At 44.8% G+C, this 25,464-nt stretch overlaps 1 protein-coding gene across 2 annotated transcripts; it reads left to right on the top strand.

Moving 5' to 3' along the window:
• The first annotated feature begins 886 nt into the window (after positions 1 to 886).
• Bnip3l (BCL2 interacting protein 3 like) lies at positions 887 to 22,874 on the top strand. 2 transcript variants are annotated; one of them, XM_048421742.3, is made up of 6 exons: positions 887 to 1,073; positions 9,873 to 10,056; positions 13,783 to 13,855; positions 18,586 to 18,689; positions 18,808 to 18,957; positions 20,295 to 22,874. In XM_048421742.3, exons 1-6 carry the CDS (start codon positions 977 to 979, stop codon positions 20,341 to 20,343), a joined length of 657 nt encoding a protein of 218 aa, XP_048277699.2. In that variant the 5' UTR covers positions 887 to 976; the 3' UTR covers positions 20,344 to 22,874. The 2 variants fall into 2 exon arrangements, with proteins under 2 accessions (XP_048277699.2, XP_048277700.2); XM_048421743.3 differs by lacking the exon at positions 887 to 1,073 and adding an exon at positions 9,048 to 9,183.
• The last annotated feature ends 2,590 nt before the right edge of the window (positions 22,875 to 25,464 follow it).

The raw sequence follows: 25,464 nt of genomic DNA, 5'->3' as shown, positions 1-25,464 counted from the left end.
TAGGTCATTTCCAGAGATAGGTGTCAGGTTTTTTTTTTTTTTTTTGGTTTTGTTTTTTTGTTTTTGTTTTTTCGACACAAGGTTTCTCTGTAGCTTTGGTGCCTGTCTTGGAATTAGCTCTTGTAAACCAGGCTGGCCTCGAACTCACAGAGATCCACCTGCCTCTCCCTCCCTAGTGCTGGGATTAGAGACAAGCGCCACCACAGCCCGGCAAGTGTCAGGGTTTGGGAAAATCTGTTTGTTTGTTTGTTTGTTTGTGTTTGCTTTTTAATTTGTCTTTGAAGGTAAGGGCTTGCTGTATAGCCTAGGCTGCAGGGAACTCGCTATCCTCCTGCCTCAGCCTGCTGGAGGGTTGGAATGACAGGTGTGCGCCACGCCCAGCTATTATTGATTCTTCTTCACTAGGATCGTGTGTTTCCTTTGCAATTAAAATTTCAGAAATTCCCGCAAGGTGATTCGCTCCAAGGTACCTCACACGGTGTCCTGTGGGAGGCAGGAATGGATGTTTCACCAAAGGGAGGAACTGGGGTTTTCTGCTTCTTTAAAGTCAGGGTTGAGTTCTTACGTGTACGCTGCAGGCGTGGGAGGGGCTCCATTCACGCCCCGCGCTTCCGGACTGCACTGCCCTCCCTATGCTCGACACGACGCCAACTGCCTAGCTCATCCCTCCTGGCTAGTGCGACTGACTGTCAGGAATTAGTTCCTGGCGCAGGTGTCAGCGCTGATCCGGCACCCGCACGTCCGGACCAGCCCTCGAATGTTCCGCCCCAGCTCGACCCGGGCACGCCCCCTTCCCGCCCAGACCCCGCCCCCTGCCGCCTGTGTTGTCATCACGTGGTCCGGGAGGGTCCTGATGTCACGCGGGGAGGGACTGCGCAGGCGCAGAAAAGGGGGCGGGGGGACTCGACTTGTTGTGTTGCTGCCCGAGAGCCGGATACTGTCGTGCTGCGGCCGCGGCGTTCCCAGTCTCCCGACCATGTCTCACTTAGTTGAGCCGCCGCCACCCCTGCACAACAACAACAACAACTGCGAAGAAGGGGAGCAACCCCTGCCGCCGCCCGCCGGCCTCAACAGTGAGCGCGGGGCCGCCGGGCTCGGCGGAGGGATGGGGGAGGAGGAGCCGTTCGGCCGCCGCCGCCGCCGCCGTGCCTGAGGGGAGGGGGCGGGAGCAGACGGCAGCCCCATTGGTCGAGGCCGAGGCTGCGCGTGTGACTGACAGCGGCGCGCTCAGCTCAGGAGCAGTCGCTCGGCGCTGGCTCGCGGCCTGCGCTCTGGGCGCTGAGGTTTAGGGTCGCGGCGGGCGTCGGAAGCGGGCGGGCGGCGCGCGCAGCGGAGGGCGGCGGGCTGGAGCTGGCGGGCGGAGCGGGTCTGGGGACGTGCGGCGGGGACTCCCGGAGATGGACGCGGCTGGCCGGGCGTGGCGGGTGGACGTGCGGCAGCGCAGGTGTGCGGGACTCGCCTGCTTCCCCACGCCAGTCCAGGGGTCACTGGAGTTTTGTGTAGGGTGCTTGTTCCGTCCCCCTCCCCCCCTTTTTTTTCCCTGAAAATTTCCGAAGTTTCTTAAGTTAGTTTTTTATTGTTGTGGTTAACCATGAATTTTTATTTTATTTTACAACTTTTCTGTTTTGAGACAGTCTCATGTAGCCCAGGCTGGCCTCGAACTCTCTGTGTAGCTGGTGATGATCTGAATTCCTGATCCTCCTGCCTTCCACCTCCCAAGTTCTGGGATGACAGCCACCATACCAGGGACTTTTCGAGTGCTGTTTTTGTGTTAAGTGGATTGCCCAGCACATCCCCTCAGATCACACCATCAGGTCTGGGCAGTGGACTTCAGGAAATACAGTAAACAACACAACAGACCCAGGGCAGAGGCACTGGCAGTTGAAGGCTGCCGGTCAGGATGAAGTTGCAGTCAAATGTAGTACCCTTCTAACAGACATCTTGTCCCCAGAGTGTCCCCTGTTGTGATATCTACTGTCCTTCTTTCCCAACTTTTCTGTATGTGCTTCGTGTCTTATGAAAGAGGTAGTGGGGGGCGGGGGTTGGCATATGGCAAGACGAAGTTTAAAAGCCATTTGGATGCTTAAAGGTCAGGCAGTGTCTTTCATAAGAGGGGTGCTTCAGGCGTAGCCAGAACAGTTTGGTAAGAGCTGTTGCTGAGCCTCCAGGATGGGAAGAACAATTATTTTTGCCCATTGTAGTGGCATGTATCTATCATTCCAGCTCTGTCGTGGGCCCCAGAGTAAGACTGTCTCAGAAAGCAACAAAACCAAAGGAAAAAAAAAAGTAAATAAAAAGAAATAAGATATTTTAAGGTGCCCTGCCCTGTCTCATCTTTTTGATAGGCCTCGTCTCTAAATGCTAACATTAAAAAAGATTTAATCAATGTGTCATTAAATGTTACTCATATCACACAATACAGAATTTAATTTTTTTAACCCATCTTTAGCATACATTTTTAGAAATGATTAGGCTAAAGAGATCCCTGGTCTGTGTTACTTCTAGAAGCGGTGGCTCTTGTTTTGAGTCCCCATGGAGCTTTCAGGATCCTTCTCTTGTGTTGGGCGTGCTCATTTCTGTGTGGACCTTTTGCCTGGGCCAGTCACCTTCTTTTTTAGTGGTTCTTACAGAAGCAGGTGAAGCCCCAGTCTCCATGTGATACTAGATGTTCTTTGGGAAGTCTGCTAGATAGAAAGTATTATACTTAGGGCAGGCTGCACTTCTCAAAGTCAAAGATCTGCTGGGTGATGCCAGGTTTAACTATTGGCCTTGCCTCTTTTTTTTGTTTTTGCCTTCTGAAGCATCACACAGCCCCGAGTTGAACAAAACAAGCTTTATTGATTTTGCTGAGTTGTTTTTTTAACAACTTATTCAGGCATCTAATACTATCTGAATTCCTGATAAGTCCAAGTACTTTGCTGGCTGCAGTTCCACAATTGTCAAAAACAGGAGCTGAAATGAATGCAGATTATTTCTGGCTTGAGATTTTTGTCTTTAGTTTAAGGGTTACGGCAGAGGGATATTTGTATGGATGTCCTGCTTGTATGCATGTGCTCCGTGTTCTTGCCTGGTGCCCACCGGGGCCAGGAGAGGGCAACAGATTGACTGGTACTGGAGTTAAAGATGGTTGTAAGCTCTGTGTCATGCTGGAAATCAAACTCCGGTCCTCTGGAAGAGCAGACACTTCTCTTAATTAACTGTTGAGTCATCTCTCCAGTCCCACAGCAGAGGGTTTTTTTCCCCCCTCGAGACAGGGTTTCTCTGTAGCTTTTGGAGCTTGTCCTGGAACTAGCTGTTGTAAACCAGGTTGGCCTCGAACTCACTGAGATCCATCTGCCTCCCGAGTGCTGGGATTAAAGGCGTGCCCCACCACCACCCAGCCCCACAGCAGAGTTTTAATAGCAAATATTGAAATTTCTTAAAGATTATTTTAAATTACCTATGTATCAAGTGCAGATACCCATAGAGGCCAGAAGAGGGCGTTGGATCCTTGGGAGGTAGAATACAAACTGAGGGGTTGGGAATCAAACTCTGGTCCTCTAGGCTGGGTGATGTGCCTTTAATCCTAGCACTCGGGGGAGGGGGGCAGAGGCAGGAGGATCTCTGTGAGTTTGAGGCCAGCCTGGTCTACAGAGCTAGTTCTAGGACAGCTAGGGCTGTTACACAGAGAAACCCTGTCTTGAAAAACCAAAAATCAAAAAAAACCTCTGGTCCTCTGTAAGAGCAGTGTATGCTCCTAATAGCTGAGCCATCTTTCCAGCCCAAATTGTTGATGCATATGGAACAGTGAAGCTTTTCTCCGATTCTGTTGTTTACTACTGTAGCAGGACTGTTCAGTTTTATTACAAATTGGAAGACAAATACCCAAACTTCTTCCAAAGTTAAAAGAATGTTTCCAGTCACTTTTCTGATTAAAAAAACTGTCACGTTTCTCAAGAGATGAGTGAGACACACTGCAGAAATGTCATAAGGAAGATCAGAGTATTGTAATTCTTGTGTAGTTGGAGTTACTTACTACCTTTGCTTTTGACAACTCTTCACAGTGTCCTTGCTGGTAAGAAGTTCGGACTGTGGCACATAAGATGGCACTGCCTTGCCAGTCTGTGGCGTGTTGTGCCCACAGTGCAGAAGAATGCTAGGGAGTGTTGCATCAACTACCTGAAACAAGCAGGCAGAGGAAAGGCTCGGAGGACCCCTAACTATGTGCCAGTGACATCAGAAGCCTTGAAAAGTTGGAAGAAAATAAATGTTTCCTGGGATGATATGAGGATTTAATTGTTGGTGGACGCTCAGGGTCTGCAAGCTGATCAGTTACTGGTCAGGAACTTGTATGCCCACTTCTGCCATTCTAGAAGATTTCAGCTAGAAAACAAGTCAGCATGGCTTTGTGCAAACCAGACAAAGGAACCACTTCCAACATGTAAACAGTTCTTTGACTATAATAGCTTCAGCTCTTTCTTTAAAGCTTGCATGCCAGGAAGAGTACTGACTTGGAGGTGGTTTCCTTTGCGTGTTTCTTGGATGACATGAAATCTTTGCTGTGTTTCTTTTCCAAGTAACAGGGGACTTTGCAAAGATTTGGGCAGAGTTAGCACATTAAGGGGACCTGATTGTAAATGAGCAACTTAGGTGGAGAGAAGATGTGTGTCATTTGTCTGTTAAGACATAATCCTAGCACTGGGAAGGCCGAAGCCAGGTCAAGGCCTAAGGTAACCTAGAGTGAGATCCTGGGCAGTCTAGGTTTGTAGTGAAAGACAGTAATAAAAGAACCAAACTCCTCCACCTGTTTCCTTTTTTTGTGTCATATTCAGAAGATAAAGTTAATGTTTTAAAAGTTTCTATTTCTAGCTGGGCATGGTGGTGTATGCCTTTAATCCCAGCACTCAGGAGGCAGAGACAGGAGGATCTCTGTGAATTCGAGGCCAGCCTTGTCTACAAGAGCTAGTTCCAGGACAGGCTCCAAAGCTACAGAGAAACCCTGTCTCGAAAACAAACAAACAAACAAAGTTTCTGTTTCTGTTATCAGCACCAGATTATTTAGTTTTGCTTTAAGACTTGGTCTTCTTGTGCAGCCAAGGATGGCCTTGAGTTTGTAGCAACCCTTCTGCCTTGGACTCTTGCAGCCAAGATTATAGGTGTGAGCTACCACACTCATCTAATGGATTCTTTATATGGAATGGGTACCTAGCTTTCCCTGTGACTATGCATGCTTCCATAGAGAGTATTTCTGGGGTAAGGGAGATGGCTCCATCATTGAAGTGCTTAAGGCATGAGGATTTGAGTTCCCCAGAACCTACATAACACCAGACATGATGGTCCACACTTGAAATCTTGGCTTTGGGGAGACAGATGGGTAGGTCCCAGCAAGATGGCTTGTTGGCTAGCCAGCATCATCTAATTATCAACTTTTAAGCCAGTGAAAGATCCTGTCCCAGAAAGCAAGGAGGAAGTGCCTGAGGGTGACCTTTTACCTCCATACATACATGCAATTATACAGATACACATGCCCACATACGTTAAGAGTAACTTTTAAAGGCTTTTGTTACATATAGCCAGGTAACCTTTCAGAATGTTTCCTGAAGCCCCCAGCATAATAAAATATTTGGAATATAGTCTTCTGAGTAATTGCTAACCATTGTCATTGGATAATGGTTAAAAATGTGCTGTCTTTATAGAAAGTGAGATTCTAAGTAGCTGGAAAGTGAGTACTCAACGGTTAAGATCATTGACTGCTCTTAAGAAGCTCAGGTTTTATTCCTCACAACCATATGGGGGCTCATAAATGTTAACTCCAGTTCACAGGGGATTTGACACCCTTCACGGGCACCAGGCATCCATGTGGTTCACAGACATCATGCAGACCAAACACTCATACACAAGAAATTGTAAAAGAAATTTTTAAAATGAGATTCAGGATATTCAAAGGAATGCGCACATACTAACATTTGAAAGGCACGTCAGAATTTTAAGTGCAAATTGATACTTAGGTTGGTCAGTGGTTCTCAACTCTTCTAACGTGGTGACCTTTTAACACAGTTTCTCATGTTGTGGTGACCCCAACCATAAAATCCTTTCTTGCTACTTCATTACTGTAATTTTGCTACTGTTATGAGTCATAGTGTAAATATCTGGTATGCAGGCTGTCTGATGTACGGCCTCAATGGGGTCATGACCCACAGGTTGAAAACCATGACGTAGAGGACCATATATACAGTACAATTCCAATTGTTTATTTAAATTTTTTTGAGCTGGGCAGTAGTGGCACAATTGTTTAATCCCAGCACAGGGGAGGCAGAGGCAGGTGAATGTGAGTTTCAGGCCAGCTTGGTCTACAAAGTGAATTCCAGGACAGCCAGGACAGTTGCACAGAGAAACCTTGTCTTCGAAAAACAAAACAAAACAATTTTTTCTTTTGAGGCCAGCCTTGTCTACAGAGTGAGTTGTAGGACAACCCGGGGTACATAGAGAAACCCTGTCTCAGAAAACTATAAATAAATAATTTTTCTTTATTTTTTAATTTTTATTTTTTGTACACTGGTGTTCTGCCTGCATGTATGTCTGTGTGAAGGTGTCAGGTCCCAGGAACTGGGCTCATAGAAAATTATAAGCTGTCATAAGGGTGCTGGGAACCCAGATCCTCTGGAAGAGCAGCCAGTGCTCTTGACTGCTGAGCCTACTCTTCAGCCTCCAAAAATATTTCGTAAGAAAAACAATAAACTTGCAGAAATTTCCATGTGAAACTATTCAAAGTGATTTCCTCTGCACATAGGAATGGGAACCAGGTGTAGTGTTGTGCAGTCCTATACTCCCAGCAAACACAATGTGGGATGCTGAAATATACCTGGGCTACATGAGACATTCCCAGAAAATCAAAATCAAAGCTTTGGTTATGCATACAGAGTTAGAGTACCTGTTTAATAGGCCTGCTGCATCTGTGTTCAAGTCCCCCGTACCAGAAAAAAAAAAAAAAAAAACAAACCAAAACTAGGCACTAGAAATAGGAAGGAGAGAGTAATTATTAGGATTTTGTTTTTAAGATTAAAAAAAGAATTATGTGTGAGTGTTTTGTTTGCATGTGCCTGGTGCCCAAGGGTTCCAGAAAGAAGGTATGGGATCCTCTGGAAGTTATAGATGGCTGTGAGCCTCCATGTGGGTACTGGGAATTAAACCTAGGTCCTCTCCAAGAGCAGCCAGTGCTTTGAACTGCTGAGCCACCCCTCCTGCCCTGAGTCTTAGTTTTATGTGCTGACATTTCTGTGTTCAGGGAACATACTGTTGCAATCCAGTGATTTTGAAGAATATACTTAACATAGTGACTGACCTGTATGTGGCAATTCTCTGTAATTTTCTGTGTGCGTTATTTGTGCCATCCTAATAATTTTTATTTTTTTATTTTCTTATTTTAATTTTTTGTTTTGTTTTGTTTATTTCAAGACAAGGTTTCTCTGTAGCTTTGGAGCCTGTCCTGGAACTAGCTCTTGTAGAGTAGGCTGGCATCAAATTTACAGAGATCCGCTTGCCTCTGCCTCCCGAGTGCTGGGATTAAAGGTGTGCCCCACCACCGCCTGGCTGTAATTTTTTAAAAATAGATATAGCTGTTATCCCTGTTTACAGATAAGGTAACTAAGATACAGAGGTTAAGGCACCTGTCTGGGTATAAACTGTAAGCATTAGTTTGGGGTGTAACTTCAACCTGCGCTGTTAACTGTGGTGCTGGTATATGCCACGCCAATACATTTTACCTTATGGTAGGAATGGGGGCATTGTACTCCTGACTGTTGCAGGCACAGCAGGGGTCACTTTTAAACCTTTCTAGGTGTGTCTTCTCAAGTTTCTAATGTTTGGGTAGTAACTGTTTACGTTTAATGCAGAAAATAGAGTTGGTGTGGGCTTGGAAGTCCTTCAGTGAAGTGAGGAGCACAAACCCAGGTTCTGTGGGCACCATTCTTTGATTAGATTCTCTAAGCACATGTTGATTGTCCTGTCTGGAACCCTTGGTGCTTAGTGCTCCTGCCAGAGCAGCCCTGGGCTTTGGTTTTGCTTATTTTGTGCATAGGGCTGTCTGTCTACAAGAACCAATCCATTGGTTTTAATAGACATTTGAAAACCCTAGAAGCAGTGGGAATAGGGGAAGATTGTTTATTCTCTCTGTCCCTCCATCTAGAATATTTTACAGAGCTCTAAATTTAGATGTGCTCTGGCACATTAGTAACCACTCCAGGAGCACTCTGAATATTTAATTAAACTAGATCTCTCTAGTGATTCTGGTTTTATTTGCTCTTCTTCCTGTGTTCTTAGCCATGCCCATCCTCATGTAGGTGTAGAATGAGGCCAGGTGCTGTTGTGTGCCTTTGTTGTTTGGAATTAATTGGTGATTTCAGGACTGCTGTGGGGTGGGCTGCCTTTGATGGAGAGGACAGGGCGACTCTTTAGCAACAGATACAAATTCCATAACATATAAGTGTCTGCTGTTTGCTGGTCGTTGATGTTGCTGGGTAGTTCTGACAGCTCTGGGGAGTAGATCCCCTCTGTTACCAGCTCTGTTGACTGGTGAGATGGAGGACAAGAAGTGTTAAAGTGCCAAGTCCCATTCCTAGCTAGGCATGTGAACTTCTCCCTCAGGTGAGCTCACCCTCCTGCTGGGTCTTGGTTCACTGCCTCATTTAGAGTGCATTTTAGGGTTTGAGGTGTTGTTTGGCCATTCTGATGAATCTGCTAAGGATTTAGAGATTTGGCCCTGCTCACCTGCTTGGTTACATTTTGGAGGTTGTAAGGTTTTGGTTTGGGAGCGATTTTGTATGTTTTTCATAGCCCAAGTCAGACTCAGACTGGCTCTTGATCATCAGTCATCGTGCCTCAGACTCCCAAGTGCAGGTTTGAGCACTGCCTGGCTGTTGGTCACACTTCCTAAAGCCAAGTGCTGTGCAGAAGGGATGTAGAGGATGTCTTTTCTGAGAAGTTGATTAATTGGCCAGTGTTACTGATGCCTGTTGAGCTTATTGGACCAATAAGAATCTTCAAGAACATGCGTCTTACAAAGGCCCATCCCCTTCAACTGTTTATCCCAAACTTCTCTGTGGCCCATCTGCAGTGGCTTCTCCCTCCTCCACACACTCAGGACTTAATGAAAACCCTAGGAAGTAGAGGTCCTGGGAGAGAAAAGGGAAGAAACAACCTGATAAGGTATGTTCAGCGTGGAAGAGAAAAACTTAAAAGTGCAGCAGGGGGAAGGGGAGACACATTGGTGGTCTCCCTCTGTTGCTCCCTCCACCCCAATTTTTAATTTTATTTGGTTTCATCAAGGACTAGCTGTATTAATGTATGCTCTGTGTTTGAGAACTTTTTGATTAAACTTTGGTTTTACTTCAGGAGCTTTTCAGTTTGTGTTAGTTAGGAGACAGCTGTCATCCTGTTAAGACGAGCTGTACAATATTGCTAAGTCATCTGGTGATTTAATTTGGTGCAAATCCTGTGGCACCCATGGTAAGTCGTGTCTGTGTAACTGAAATGTTAAAGGTAATGACCTGTCTAGTAAAGGAGAGGCATATAGTGTTTGAAGAAGAGCCTGAGTTTTCACCAGAGTGTTGATTGGACATAAATTAAGCTTTAACCAGAAAAAAAAAATGGGCAGGAAAGCCCATCTTCTTTAGTTTTAGATTTCTACTTTCTGGGTGGGTTTAATGCATAAGTCCCTTTGGGAGCAGAACAGCATGGATTCTGACTTTCTGTGTGTTTATTTTCTTCAGAATACTTTGGCTTCAGTTTGAGTCAAGTCAGAATTCTTATCTGAACTCAGCATATGGACATCTGTGTGCACAGGAGGGATTTCAGCCCCACTGTGGTTATGACTTGTTATCTGACCTGTCCAACAGGTTCCTGGGTGGAGCTACCTATGAACAGCAGCAATGGCAATGATAATGGCAACGGGAAGAATGGGGGGCTGGAGCACGTCCCTTCCTCTTCCTCAATCCACAATGGAGACATGGAGAAGATCCTTCTAGATGCACAGCATGAGTCGGGACAGAGCAGCTCAAGAGGCAGCTCTCACTGTGACAGGTATGTGAAGGCTGATGGTGTAACTCAGGATTTGAGTGGGTAGGAAGGTAATTTTCATGAGGAGAAGGCTCATTTACTTAAATAGTCATTAAGAGAATAGGCCTCCAGATTTATTGTACCATGCATGTTTAAACTAGATAGCTAGGCCAGGCACTTGGGAGGCAGAGGTAACCTTTGAGTTCAAGACCAACATGGTCTACATTTCGAATTCCGGGCCAGTCAGGACCTTGTGATGAGATCATGTCTCAAGAAAAATTAAAAACCGAATAGCTAATGGATAGGCACCTGAGTGCTCACTGTTGCCCCCTCCCCCATTGTCATTTTTATTCTCAGATTGAATTATTTTCAGATGTTTATCAGTTTCAAATTGAGTAGCAGGCCAACAAGATGGCTAAGCTGATAAAGGCACTTGCTGCTAAGCTTGGTAGACCTGCATTTCATTCTGGGTCTCACTTGGAGAGGAGAAAACTGACTTCCTCAAGTTGTCTCCTGGCCTCCACATGCACACCCACACACAAACCAAATGCAATTTTAAAATGAAAATGAAATTTAGCATCATTAATGTAAACTTACAGAATTAATCTGAGTTTCCCATTTTCCTTTGTTTTTGAGCCCATCTTATGAGTCACAGTAACATTCTGTCTCCCTCTCTAGGCAGCCAGAGGTAGGGCCATGTGGCCTTTTTGCACCCTTCACAGTAACAGGCTGGCACACATGAGGCACTCAGTAAATGCTCTGCTTACAGGACCTGCAAGTTGATGGAGGTTCCAGCCATGTCTGTGTGGCTCTCAATAAACAGTGTGCTGAAGTCCATGCATTCCTGCTGAGGAAATGTTACTTACATCTCACTGCATGGCTCTTTGCCTCTGGAAAGCTGAGGAGTAAATATACAGAAAGATGTAGAAAGGAAAGGATAACAAGTGGTCATTAACTCTCATCTGAGCCTTTTTTTCTGTAACTTCCTGAGAGACTAGGTATTAAATAGCATTAACAATTATAAGCTGAATATAGGTAAGACATGCCTATGGTCTCATCACTCAAGAGGCTGAACAGGAGGATTGCCACAAGTTGAAGGTCTACCTGGGCTACATAACAATACATAATGATAACCCATCTCCAAAAGTAGTGAGAAGTTCCCTGCAGGGTGATAGCCTCATAGGATGCTCGATGCCGCAATGATCTGGCTCATTTGTAGCTGGCTGATGATTCACCATGGTGAAGATGCGTGTGCATGGGAAGATTGAGGGGCATTTAAAAATGGGAGAAGCAGGGTAGGTTATATCTGTAGGAGGAATTTTGTCTATAGCACGTTGTAGGCGTCTGAGAAAATAGAGAAAGAAGTTAAACCACATCTGACCTTCCTGCATGCCTTATGACCCAGTTCTGTCTCTAAGGCAACTGGAGGACAGGTCCGATGGCTGTTTGGCACAGTGAGCACCCTGCCACCTCCGTGTTATCTCTGCCTTGTTGCCATGTCTCCTGTCACAAGCAGAAGTGAGCACATGGTTCTTTCTGGATAGTTGTCATCGGTTCTGGAGGCTGCAGCACTAGTCTGTCTTTCAGTAGTTTTGTTTGCTTGTTGGTCTGTACATAGTCCTGGCTGTTCTAGAACTCTGTGTAGACCAGGCTACCCTCGAACTCACAGAGATCTGCCTGCCTCTGCTTCCTGAGTGCTGCAATTAAAGGTGTGTGCCACCATGCCCAGCCAGAATAAAGTTTTATATCTAGGGACTTGCTGAAGGATTTCTAGAGCTTTCTTTCTCTTTGAGTTTCTGATGTTTCTGTCCTCTGTAGCCTATTGTTGTACATGTACATGCATGAGCCTGATCATTGGTACCATGTGTACATGAGTCTGTTGTTCACAGGGTGCTAAGGAGTCACCTGCTGTTGGCATCCTGTTTAGCTTATGATGACAGTGATGTGTGTGATAAACTATGAATTCATCTTCCTGGGGTCAGCTTAGTTCAGGTTCCTGAATGTGAAGAGGACTAGCAGGGAGACTTCCTGGCCATCTAGTCTCACTGAGACAGTGGGTTCCAGGTCCAGCTAGAGACACTACCTCACAAAATAAGATGGAGAACAATAGAGGAAAGTAATGAGAGTCACTTTTAACTTCCACAAGGACGTGCACACACATGTATACACCAGACATGCATAGCACTACAGTACAACAGAAAAGGGGGCTTCAAGATTCGTGTGATTTGACTTGTGTTTGAAGTTACGGGAAGTGTTTCTTATAGGTGGAGGAGTTCTTAGGATTGTTGGGTATAACCTCAGCTGATTGACATTTTCTCTTCTCTCCCCTTTTCTTTCTGTCTTCTCTTTCCCCCTACTTTCTCGTCTTGGTGCTGAGTACTGAACACAGTGCCTCTAGCATGCTGGGCAAGAGCTGCTCTGCTGAGCTGCATCTCCAGCCCTCTTGTGACTCTCTGGTTTTGGAACTGTCCTGCTGAGTTACACAGGCTGGGTTTAAACTTCCTTTGTAGCCTGGGCAATGAACTTGAAAATTCCCTGCCCCACGGTCTAAAATAGCTAGGATTTCAGACTACACCACTAGGCCTAGCCTGTTTTCAAGGTATTTTGTTTAAAAGTTATCCCATATCAGGTGTGGTGGTACAAATCTTTAATCCCAGCATTCCAGAGATAGAGGCACTTGGATCTTTGAATTCTAGGACAGACACTACAGTGGTGGTTAGAAGATATCCCAGCATGCCTTACTTTGTGTTGTATCCTGCCGTCCCAAGCAGTTTCTAAAAGCCCAGTGTGGACCTCTCTCTAGAGCTCCTCCTTTGCCTGTCAGTACAGGACAGACAAATTCATCACGGTGGTTTAAACAGGCTCCCCTGCTGAACCTGAGAGGAGCTGGGCTCCAGGCTTGATGGCACTGTGAATCTTTAGGTGTGAACCGCTTACCAGTGAAGAAGGGAGCTTTTCTCTAACAAGATTGGTATCAACAGCACAGTGCAGAGGGAAAACAGCACTTCTGTGCGCTTATCGACCTGTCAGTTTGACTGTCGAGCCCGGTCATCGGTATGAGACTGGCCCTTGATGCCAGCGTGTTACCAGCACAAAGACAGCGGCTGCACAGGGAACTAGCGTAAATCATGCAGCCCTGAGCTTCACCATTTGTCGTTTATGCACAAAACCCACATTCTGGTTGGCACATTTCAGTTAACAAGAATTGAAACTACAGGAGCCAGAAGAAAGCAAGATTAGTACATTTAGGGACTTTCTTGGCTCCTGGAATTATATGCTTTAGGTTTTTGACGGGTTTGGTCTTTGCTCCTGTTTTGGTGGGTGTTGGGGCCTGTGTGCTGGATTTTAAGGTCTGAATGGTGCCTCCAGCATGTCGTCAGGTTTGGGGACTTGTTACAAAAGAACTCAGTCTGTTTGAATTTTGAAGATCATTTCTCCATTATTGGACAGCAGTATAACAAGAACGTGTGGTGCTTCTGCATCTTCAGTAAATTCTTAAGATGTGACAAAACAAGAATTAAAACTACTGAACTAGGCTGGCTAGATGGCTCAGTTGATAAAGGTGATTGCTCCCAAGCCTGATGACCTGAGTTCTATTCCCAGGAGCCTGTGGGGTGGAGGGGAGAATAGACTGCCAATTGTTGTCCACTGACCTTCACATGTGCACCAGGAAATACTTAAACATACATGCCCAGAAGAATAAAGTGTAAAAAACAAACAAAAAATGTCTAAGTTTTTTTTCTCTTCTAGCCCTTCACCACAAGAAGATGGACAGATCATGTTTGATGTTGAGATGCACACCAGCAGGGACCATAGCTCTCAGGTGGGTGTGTGTTTTATTTTGATTTGGAAGACACACAAGAGTCTCTAAAGTTTGTTGACTAAAATAGGGTGCTGGGCTCCAAGCCTGATTGCATTTTACCAATGGAGTGTTTCTCTAACAAGATCGGTGTCTGTAGCCCAGAGTGCAGCTCTGTCTGTGAGCTCATGGACCTATCACTTTGACTGTTGGGCCTGGTACCAGTTGTATAAGGCTGCTCCTTGATGCTCCAGCAAGCATACAGGCAATAAAGTGAACATAGGAATTCCTTGTTTCTTGAATTTCCTATTGTGCCAACTCTTAAAAAGTTACTGATGAATATTTGAGTGAGGCTGTAGATGTCTTATTTGTGGTGTTCCCTCACGGCATAGGCCCAGGCCTCTGTGCTGGAGCTGTGTGTCTGGTGCCATGCTTCTAGTCTTCTGCCAGAAGAATGCACCACTTCTCCACACCTCACTACTCTGCCTTTTGCTATTTTCTGAAGCTGGAAAATCCATGCAGTCCACACTGGCTTATTTAAGCTCGCTTTAGCTGCTCACATGCTGAAACTTGCAATACCAGTTTACTCTGTGTGGTGCACTTTGTTTTCTAAAGAGGCTTGGTGATAATTGGCTGAAATGTTCAAATCTCTGGCTTGTGTGTGTGAGTTTGGCCATATGCAGGATGCTGTAACTGGTGTGGAAAAGGCACATGAAGTTCATGGAAAGTAGGTATTCCCTGGACAGAAGAGAGAAGGGAATTGATACTCTGCTGTAGGGGGTCTTTGGTCTAATTGCTTTTGTTTAGACATTTTCCAAAGAGTGTCTTCAAGAGTACTATTCAGTTGGGAAGCTCTATGAACTTTTTTTTTTTTTGTTTTTTTTGTTTTTTTTGTTTTTTTGAGACGGGGTTTCTCTGTGGCTTTGGAGCCTGTTCTGGAACTAGCTCTTGTAGACCAGGCTGGCCTCGTACTCAGAGATCCGCCTGTCTCTGCTTCCCAAGTGCTGGGATTAAAGGCATGCGCCACCACCGCCCGGTTCTCTATTAACTTATTCTGAAGTCAAATAAGTGACAGTCTTGTGTCCTTGCCCCATGAGTTGCTGTTTCAGGCTGTGCAGAGTCCAGGGAAAGACATCAGCTGAAGCTACGTCTTTTCCAAGTTCTTTTTCTTTCAGAGCTCTGTTTTCCCCCACCCCCATGAGTATTTCTCCTCCTAGCTCAGTGAAAGCTAGGTGTGCAGCCCTGACTCAAGAAAATGAGTGTGATCAGGCCCATGAGGTCACTGAATTTAACTGCGATTTTAGGACTGAATGCAGCCATTATAAAATTGGAAAGAAATCTGCGAGAGAGAGCGAGCTTGTGAGATTCTGATAGTCTGAGGTTGACTTTAAGCAGGGGATAAGCTATGCTTTCAGACTGACCAGTGGCGACAAGCATGGGTTTTTCCAAGTAGTTTGATGCCTATAAAGACAAAGTTGGGTCTGTGGAGTAAAAATTTTAAAATAAAGGAGATATATTAATAAATTGCATATAAAGCATTTATATTTTTAAGATTGAAGAAGTAATTGAAAAGCTAGTCACTAGGGATTAGGACAATGAGTTTCATGAATGAGAAAGTTTTTTGTTAGAAAGTTAAGAACAACTGGCCGAGGCTGTCCATTTTCTTTATGTGTGTCTGTGAGGAATAAATGAGATGTCATGATCCAGCTTTACCCAGAGAAGTTAGGAAAGACACCAGTACTTACCAGTATGTTCTGATGCTAAGGTTCTCAGTCCAGCAGAGGGACAGGGTAATGTTACTCTACTGGGGAAAAGGGGAAACAGACACTTTGTCCTCATGTGGTTATCACCTAAGATGACAAAGCAAGTCAGTGTTAGAGCCATGACTGAAAGCAAACCTGCGCCTGTGATCCAGTCCTTCACTGAAACTGACCTCTGAGGGGAGTTAGTCTCTAGTCAGGAGACTAGGCATGCAAATGAACTGACAGGTCTGCAGAGCCCCAGTGTGGGGATTCCTAAGCAGGCTCACCAGGGCGGAGTGTTCCTCTTCCTCAAAGGATGATGGGACCCATGCGACTCCACTGTATAGCAAGAAATAGACTCAGTCTCACGCAGACTTACAGTCCATGAAGGCATTGTTTTTTAGGATGGGTCCAGCATGGAGTTGCTGTCTTTGGAAATAGCCTCGTTTCTGTCTTGTGAGACTGGTTTATCTGTACATGGATACAGGCATGCAGTTTAATACCCCTATTTAGAGACCTAAAGAGAACTGGAGGTGGACCAGATAATGAAGAATTAAATGGTATTGAAATAAAGACCCACCCACCCCACCTCCCAGGACTGTTTGAGGTGGTTGAGGGAAGAACAGAGTTGTACATGGTTAGATGAGGTGCCCTTTTGCCATATTTTTTAATTATAGGAAGATGATTCAAAACCTTAAAATGGGCCAAACATGATGTGTTAAGATCTTTATTGTAGTTTCTGAATTTAAGAGGCTGAGAATTGCAAGGTCTGAAGGCCAGCCAAGACTATACAGTAAGCTTGCGGCCAACATGGAGTGTTTGGTGAGGCTGCTTACCATCTCTCTCCCGAAACCCTGGGATTGGCAAATTTAAGATTAATAAAGGAAATGAACTATAGTAAACATTAAAGTAAGTTGAGAAATATATCTGTGAATTAAAACAACTGTATGAATCCAAAGGTAACTTTGCTTTAGTCCCCTGGAGAAAATTCCATTATCTTGAAAAATTCAGAGCACAAATCTCACATTGTTTTCTCTGAAAAGGATAAAGTATGAACTTGTTCAAAAAAATCTGAACTAAACCAGCAAGCACTTAGAATCCTAGGAGGCCCAAGGAGGAACTAAGCAGAATAAACTGTTATAAGACTGGCATGTAGCTACTGAGGCAGAGTCTTTCTAGCATGTCAGAGGCCCTAGGCTTAAGTCTCCAGCATTGTTGAAACCAAACCAAAAGAACCAGAGGGCCAGCAAGGTTACCTAACCACCTCAGTTGCAACCCCACATTGGAACCCTGACACCAGGGTATAGAAGGAGAAAAACAGCTTCTACACAGGCACCACCTCTCATAATAAATCCAAATACAAAGGCAACATCCAAAGAATGACTGTACCAGGCTGAAGACTCAGAAACGCTGCACACAGGCTGCTCAGTGCTTGCCCTGTGGCTGCTGATTCGTTTCTGCCTGAGATGACTTCAGGGTTACTTACTACAGAGGGCCAGCTCATGATTCTGAGTGATCTCAGTGCCTGCTGGGAAAAGCTCAGTCCTAAATGCTGCATTGTGCTATTCAGTGGAATTTGCCAACTTCAGCAGAACCAGATAAGGGCCATGCTGACAAAGGGACACAAACATCCCTGAGCTTTGACCTGGATTTGGTAGTAAATGGTGTTATGTGTAGAGCCAGGCTTAAGCTCCCTTCCCAGCCCAGACAGCTGAGTCACTAGGAGGTGGAGCTGTGGAAAGTGACCTTGAGTGGACCAGGTGGAGCTTTGGGGAATTGTCCCATGAGTGGGCCAGCTGGAGCTGTGCAAAGTGTCCCGTGAGTGGGCCAGGTGTTTCAACTGTTGGTCAGAATCAGAGTGTTCAGTAGTGTGACTCCACTGTGGAGTCACAGCCTTATAGTCTTAAGACTGAATAAATACAGCTAATGTGTCCTTTTTAGGAATAAATACAGCTAATGTGTCATTTTTAGGAATTTCTCACCGCTTTAGTTTCTGTTAAAAGAGAGTTTGCCAGGCTTGAGTCTAGAACCCCAGCACTTGGGAGGTCAAAGGCCAGCCTGGGCTACATAGTGAATTACAGGTCAGCCTAGACTACAGAGTGAGACACTGTCCTAAAGTACCAAAAACAAGAAAAGGCTTGTGGAAAAATAAATTTTTCCTGGCCTGACATCTCAGGTTATCACTAGCAATAAAAAGAATATTTTTCATTTATTTAATAGATATTAACTTCTGACTCACTTCAAAATAGATTATCCCCCCCCCCAATAAAAAACTAGTTTCAGAATCTTGAGAAACATTCATTAATTCCTCTTTAAAAGCAATCTTCTTTTCAGAAAGTGAGAAACATGGTTCTATGAGTGGGACCTTTGGGGCAGCTTGCCTGAGCTGGAAACCAGTGGCCTCTACCTTCAGTTGTGAGGCCCTCAGCAAGTCACATAAACCCTGCCCTCTTCAGTAGAATGGAGTGGAGCAGTTTCTGCTTGGGGATTGACCAAGGTCAAGATTAATGAGTGTGAGCAGCTTGAGAAGATGCTGCTCTTTGAGGTGTTTAGCAGCATCATGATTTACCACATCTCTGCCAACTTTTTTATCGATTTTTTTTCCACGTCTTTTTTGATGTGTTCTCTTTATTTTTTTCTAGTTCTAAAAAATTAAATGCAATTGAAAATATGTACAGTGTGGGAAATATAATGTTGAGAGAGGGATATAGTGAAACCCCGCTGTGCATCCTCAGGTTCAGCAGCACCAACTCCACAGCTTCCTCACATCTCTAAAGAGGGCTTTTGCAGGATACAGCCTTCAGCCTTCAGCAGGGAGCCTTCAGTGCGGCCTCCATCATGCTCACTTGCTCTTCCTGGGATGCTCTTAGGGCAGTTTTGAGCCCGTTCCGAAAATAGACTGCTTCCTATATGAAGACGCATGACTTTAGTTTGTTTTGTATTTAAAAGAATTGGTTATCCTTTCCTGCTTTTCACTTGTTCCTCCCCTCTCACTGTTTGAATTTTTTTTAGTCAGAAGAAGAACTTGTAGAAGGAGAGAAAGAAGTTGAAGCTTTGAAGAAAAGTGCAAACTGGGTATCAGACTGGTCCAGTAGACCCGAAAACATCCCACCCAAGTAAGTCCTGCTTGTGTCTTGGCGGTGGGTTTTATGTGCTTGTCTGTGGGACTGGTGTTGTCCCCAGGACACGTGAAACACTTGTGTTCTGAAACCAGCCTGTGAACTTCTTCCCCAGAGAGTTCCATTTCAGACACCCTAAACGTGCTGTATCCCTAAGCATGAGGAAGAGTGGAGCCATGAAGAAAGGGGGCATTTTCTCTGCAGAGTTCCTAAAGGTCTTCATCCCGTCTCTCTTCCTTTCTCACGTGTTGGCTTTGGGGCTGGGGTAAGTACCCTATTGACAGTGCATTACTTAATGGTAGTGGGCGGCAAGGTGTTGAGAAGAAAAGAGCCGTCTGCCCTGCGTCTTTCCCTGGGTACTACTTCCCAGGATTACTTTTTTGAGTTATTTAAAATTTAGCTAATTGTAATTTGTTATTAAATATAAATGTAGGAATAAATGCAAAATGATTTCCCCCCAGATGGTAAAACACACTATTGTGGAGGATGATTCTTGAATATGCTGGTAGGCTACTACTGTAGGTACTGTCTTTTTTTTTTTTTTTTAACTTTGTGGCATTTATATTCAAATGTCAGCCTCATGTTTACTTAATTCATTAACTTGTGGCATGTCTTTTCAATTAATGGCTTTTCTCCCTTGATTTGAGTATTTAAGAAAATACACTTCTGAAAGATTTCAGTTTTTAAACATTAGCTTAATTAATTTTTCAAGACCTACGTGCTGCATGCACTCTGAGCATGCCCAGTGAATCGTTTTCTGTGTCTGGTGCATGGAAAGTGGATCATCCCTGATCTTGCTGTGAGTGGCTCAGCATAGAGGGAAGTGCCTGCTCTGGAGCATGGGCGTGTGGGCATCTTTCCCTGTCTCCTTGGTAGAGGATCTGCTGGTAAAGAAAGGGCACAGTGGAGTGGAAGGCACTGTGGAGCTTGGGAGGACTCTTAATATCTGCCACCTGTTCAGTTCATTTACTTTAGAAAGTTTGGTTTGGGGGCCTTGCAGTGTTTCTTGCTTTCATGTATCTTTAAACTGTTTTTGTTGCTTTAAGTTTTAACTCTTGCTACAGGTGAATGTTCTTAAGGGGTTTAAAAATTGTTGTTACTACACTGAGGATTGTGCTGCTTGTTATCTTGGCACTCTGCTGAAAAAAGGGGTCATTTTCTTGCTTGGTGTTGGAAAGTCATGTTAGATCCCATCTTAAAAACACTGTCTATGACCATCTCTCTCAATCTGAATAGCAATAGAACCTTTTACCCAAATAGAAACACATGGGGGCTGGAGAAGACTCTGTTTGGGGCTTTGAAAGGGCCTCTTTTTCCTAGCTCTACCTGGTCTTGACATCACTGCCCTTGCGATTCCAATCCTGACTTAATGAGTAGACAGCATCCTATGAAATCATCTGGTCTGAGCTGGTCAGTGGGCTGGAGCTCAGTGGGAGCGTGCTTGTTTAACAACAGAAGGGAGAAAAGAGTGGTGGCTCAGGGAGTCTGGGAAGAGTGTGCTGAGGCTCTCGGATGCCAACTGGTCGATAGAGATCACCCTATGGATCAGGCTGGTGTGATTGTGGGGATAGATGGAACATGATACACTCTGCTTCCTTTCAGCATCTATATTGGAAAACGACTGAGCACACCTTCTGCCAGCACCTACTGAGGGAAACGAAAAGCACCTGGAAATGCGCGTGGCCTGTGAAGTGGTGTATTGTAGTTTGAATTTGAGACCTATTGTAAGCATGATCCCCAACCTACAACCCTATTTTTACATACCCAATCCCAGTAACTCTCAAATCCAGTATTTTACTCAAACTCTATTGAGGCATTTTACTAACCTTCTTCCCTTTTTGGCCTGTAAGACACTTTAGAGATTCCTAACAGAATTTCCTGTCGTTTAGAAATTTGCAAGGGCTTTCTTCAGCAATGCCACCAGCAGATTATAACCTTGTCAACAATGCCATCGTTTCCTCTTAGTACCACCAGAATCACACCTGCATCATTCATGCTAGAAGCTGAATTCTAGCCATGTAACTACATTTCTCTCTAAATGAGGTCAGGTTTGCGAACAGTACTATAAAAGCTTTGTTTAGTTTTTGTTTTCCAGAACAAAAACAAGCTTCCCTAAGCTTGAATTTATAGTTATTAAAAACAAAAGAAAACCAAACCAAAAAGAAAAAAAAGCAAGACATAAGGAAAAAAATATCCTGGGCAATAAAAATTACTTTAAACCAGCTTTGGAGCCGCTCTTTTCCTAAGCCTCCTGTCCGCCTTCAATTCGTAGGAGGCAGCCTGTATGAGTGACAGATAGGATATAGAAGAATAGAACATACTGGCAGATTTTAACATTAGGATGTTGCAATGCTATCTTTTCTATGATAGAGAATCTTTATTTCTAAGGAATGCCTCAGATCTAGACATACATGAAATTGCTTTTGAGATTTTTGTGCGTTTGGTATTTTCATGTGTTACCTGCATGTGAATTTCTCATAACTTTCTTTACTTGTCTTTCTAGTTTCTTTCTTTTTCTTTTTTTCTCAGAAGAGACTTGGAACGAGTCTGATTCATGGTGTTAATAGAGGCTTCTTGTTTTAGGAAGCTTTGCTTACACCCTGGAGCCTTTACACTCTGAAGAGTAACTTCAGAGTTATTTCAAGCACTTGTGTAACTTCAAACAGCAGATCTGGGGTGTGGGAACAGTTGACAAAGTTCTGGAAAGATGCCATTCATTCTCTGTGGTCCCTTACTTCCTGTTGTTGGCTACGGTCTTCCCAGTGTGTCCCTAGGATCTCCCAGACCCTGGTGACTTTCTCATGCAGTTGTCTTTTCAGTTCTGTCAAACTCCTGATGTTCCGCAATACTCAGAAAATCCTTTGAATGGCAGACTTTCTTTGTCTGTTTCTACAATGTGAAGCTTTAGGACCAAACTGTTCGACAGCATCAGGATTGCAGATTATCTCAAGTAGATTTTGTTGGATTTCAGAACATAACATGACTCTGAAGGATTCTATGTTTTATATATAATTAATTACTGTTTATGATATAGACTGTGCTATAGTTGCAGAACCATTGTGAATTTCAAAGCTAGCAACCTACATGGTGTACCAAGTTGACTTGAATAAATATGGCAACCGGGTTTGCTAGTCTGCAGAAACTAACTCCTCTCTCACATAAAGGGTTATAAAATTGGTGTTATATGAAATGGAAAATAACACAGATAGGAAGACATTTCTATCATTTTTTAAGAACATAGCTGTTTATCTTTATGAAAGATAATATATCCAAAGTAGTTTTTGTGAGTTATTTTCTTTTTGACATTTAATGTCTAAATGATTATGGGCATCTTTTGCCCTTTTCCTATCTTGCTCTTAAACCTGGTGACGCTTGATTTACCTTATCGCTTATTTATTTCAAGTGTTTGTATTTGAATTTCTTTAGGAAGAAAGTAAATCTGATGGCCTATTTGTTTGTTTTCGAAAAGCCTGAATCAAATTGGCAAGACTGCTGAGGCTAAACTGTGTGAGCGAGCAGAACATGGCTCATTAAGTGATCTCACAGGCAGATACACCTTCTTTATAAATTCAGTAGCAGTCTGTCAGCAGTGCCATTGAACTGTGGGGACGTTTATGATTTTATTTCAACATTAAAACTAAATTTAATTTTGCTGTTTTTGAAAGTATCAGTAAGATCATGGAACATGTCACAGTACAACTGTCCGTCGGGGAGCTTGTATGGTGTTTATTTGCAGCCCTGACATACGGGATGTTTATGCTCCTACACAGATTCTTGTTGAATGAAAACAGATTGTCCTATTGCAAAGCAGAATTCAACCAAGAGTTGAAATTTAAGGTAATGTTTAAAAAGCTTTATTCCTGTTTACAATTTGGAATGAAAAGCAGGCTTCGTTTTAAGTTTGATGAAAACTGGCTCAGATGTTTGTAAGTCAAGAGGAAAGCGGCACAGAGAACAGTGCAGCAGAGTCACTCGGTTACAGTAGAGAGTGAAGTGGAGACTTGGCCCATGAGACGAACCGCACAGTGAACCAGTTGGTGGAGCTCCTGGCATTAACTGAGCCAGAGTGATACACATCCTTCGTCTGTCTCGTCAGCACTTGCGTCATTCCTTACAGTTTACAGAACACGTGTAACTTGTAGCTATAAACATTTTGTGCCATTAAAGCTCTCACAAAAACTGCTTGTTGGTATATCACTTTGACGTCACTCTTGTTGCCTGAAATGCCCTTCTATTTCTGCATGAAGCCCTTCCCATGGAGAACTCACTAGGACCAGAATATCTGACTGGGTAAGAAGTGCTGTTGAAGCCTTCCTGTTGGGAAGTTTACATTCGAGTGGTAGCAAGCCAAATGGTAGTGGGTGATCATTTGGGTTTTGTAATATGATTAGGGCTGGCCCAGCATTAAACATGGGACTATGGAACCAGCGATGTAGCTCACTGGAAGAGTGTTTGCTTGTTCTGTTAAGTCCTGGATTCAACCCACAGCACTCCCTCACCCCCACATAAGCATGGGACTGTGGTTAAAATTGGAATCTGAAATGTGGTGGAATTGCACAAAATTCAGTGTTCAATGCAGGGTAAAGAATCAGACTTTTGTGTTGGTCAGCGTCCCTCCAAGTTACCTGTACTGCCTTCCAAGGGAAACTGCCTTCTGGGGACGCCCCTCCTGAGCATTGCAGCCGCTGTTAATTAGTAAGAGGATGGTGGCTTCACAGCTGAAGGAGGTAGGGCCGGACAGGGCTAATTAAGTCACCATCAGTAGTGACAGGACAGACAGGAAGGGACTGGGAACCATGCTTCAAAGGCAGTCTCCAGTGCGCCGCTCCATCAGCTCAAGCTGCTCCACTTAGAGCAGTGCTGCCAGCTGGGGACCACGCACTCGGCCCATAAGCCCTGCGGGGCCACTTTGTATTCAGACTGTCTAACTCCTGTCACATCAGTTGAGATGCTGCCTGAAAGAAGAAGCAGTTTGCAGGTACCAGCCTCTCAAGAGCAAGTATTGTCAGTTTTCCTAAGCAGTTCTGAAGTATCCTCGTAGTTAGGAGACTCACTCAACACAACGTGACTCCAGTACATTCTATAAAGTACACATCACAGCCCTGGTGGCTTTGGGATCACATGGCAGTGTCCGCGTGGGCTATTAACACCAACCCTGGGAAGCAGGGCAGCTTTCCCTGCCGCTGCTCAGACTCCTGTTGTAAATCCCGCCCCTGGAGACCTCTGGCCACCAGGCTACACCCCTAGACGACTATAGTAGCCAGGCCCTGCACCCCAGACTTCTCGAATGGTAGTTCTTAGCCCTCCTTGCCCCCGAGGTAGAAGAGTGATCAGGCCCTGTCCTACCGAAAAAAAAAAATTGCACCAATCTCTGAACTTTCCCCAAGTTTCCCCACATAATCCCTCCAATTGCGGGCCACCCTGGAAAGAACTCCCTCACGCCCCCAGAGCTCTGTATAAATCCTGTCTTCCGCTCTGCTGCTTCTTACCCAAGTAGACCCAGCCAAACCTGGGTTTTTCCCTTCCTGTAAGTCTCTTAATGTGAGGTTTGTTGTGTGGTGTGACTTTGTGGGGTACCTTTCCTATTTACACTGCTGATATGTACACTCTCCTGGTGTTTGTGCTCCCCCTTGGGGTCTGAGCTGCTCTGGAACCCCATCCCTCATCGCCAGGTCGCTGCGACAGACTGGCCCACGCACCAGTCATTCGGCATTTCATCCACCAGGGGCAGTTAGGTAAGTTTCCTCCTTTGCTCAGTGTAAACGTTTCTTTGAGTTCAAGTAAGTGACGGCTGAGTGTACAGCCCACCTCTGGTACTTTTGGAGGTGGAAGCATCCCAGCCGGTTTTTAAGGCTACCACTGACACTCTTCACCTGACCCCATCCCCATCCTTGGAGCTGCAATCCTACAGAGTCCTTAGGCCTAATTGAGCTATTTATTGCTCCCCTTCCTGCCCTCTTCTGCCTTCCCTTCAGAACTGTCATAATCCCTCAACTTCTAGGTTCTTGTGGCTTTTGGAACTCCATTTCCCAGCCCTTTGCCCTCTAGCTCAGTTTTTATTGTGGCCTCTGTCCTCTTGAAAGCGCTGGTGTCAGGTGCTGAGTCTCCCCTCTGGTTTAGCCAGGCTAAGCCCCTGACTCCTGTTGAGTATGGTGATGACAGCTTGGTTCTCATTGGGTCCTTCTTGAGTCCCGGGGAGACCTTTGACTACAGGCTGCAGTGACATTTTTCTTCCCTCATCTAGGGGAACGGTGTTGTCCGCCCCCTCCCGTTTCCCCTTGGGATGCCTTTAGAAAACTTTCAGCCCCTCCACCTAGCACCCGACCTGAAGGGTCTGAAATTTATTCACCTTTCCAATCAAATTTGGCCTCATTACACCTTAGATAATCAATCCAAATGGCCACCTAATGGCATGCTAGATCCTAATATTATTTGGAACCTTTATAAGTACTGTGAACGATTGGAGAAATGGAAAGATTCCCCATTGCCTCCATTCCAGCTTTCTCTTTTCCCTGCTCCAAGCCCCTCTCTCTGTTCTTCCTGTTCCCCCACCTAACTTCCAAGTTATGACATCCAAACTACTACTTCCAATCCAGCTAGTGAGCCTCCCCGCTATTGGCTTTAACCCACAGCTCCCTCTGGCCCCTCCAGTCTCCCTTTCTCCCTATCCAGTGACAGGCCACCCTAGTCAAATCTCCCTAACTCCAGCCCACTGGCAGCCCTTAATAATCCCACTATTCCTTCCTGCTCCACCGTGGGACCTCCTCTCTAC

Source organism: Myodes glareolus, chromosome 12 (genome assembly GCF_982192425.1).
Source record: "Myodes glareolus chromosome 12, mMyoGla1.1, whole genome shotgun sequence".
Taxonomy (NCBI): Eukaryota; Metazoa; Chordata; class Mammalia; order Rodentia; family Cricetidae; genus Myodes; species Myodes glareolus.
This window is presented reverse-complemented; position numbering and strand designations above follow the sequence as displayed.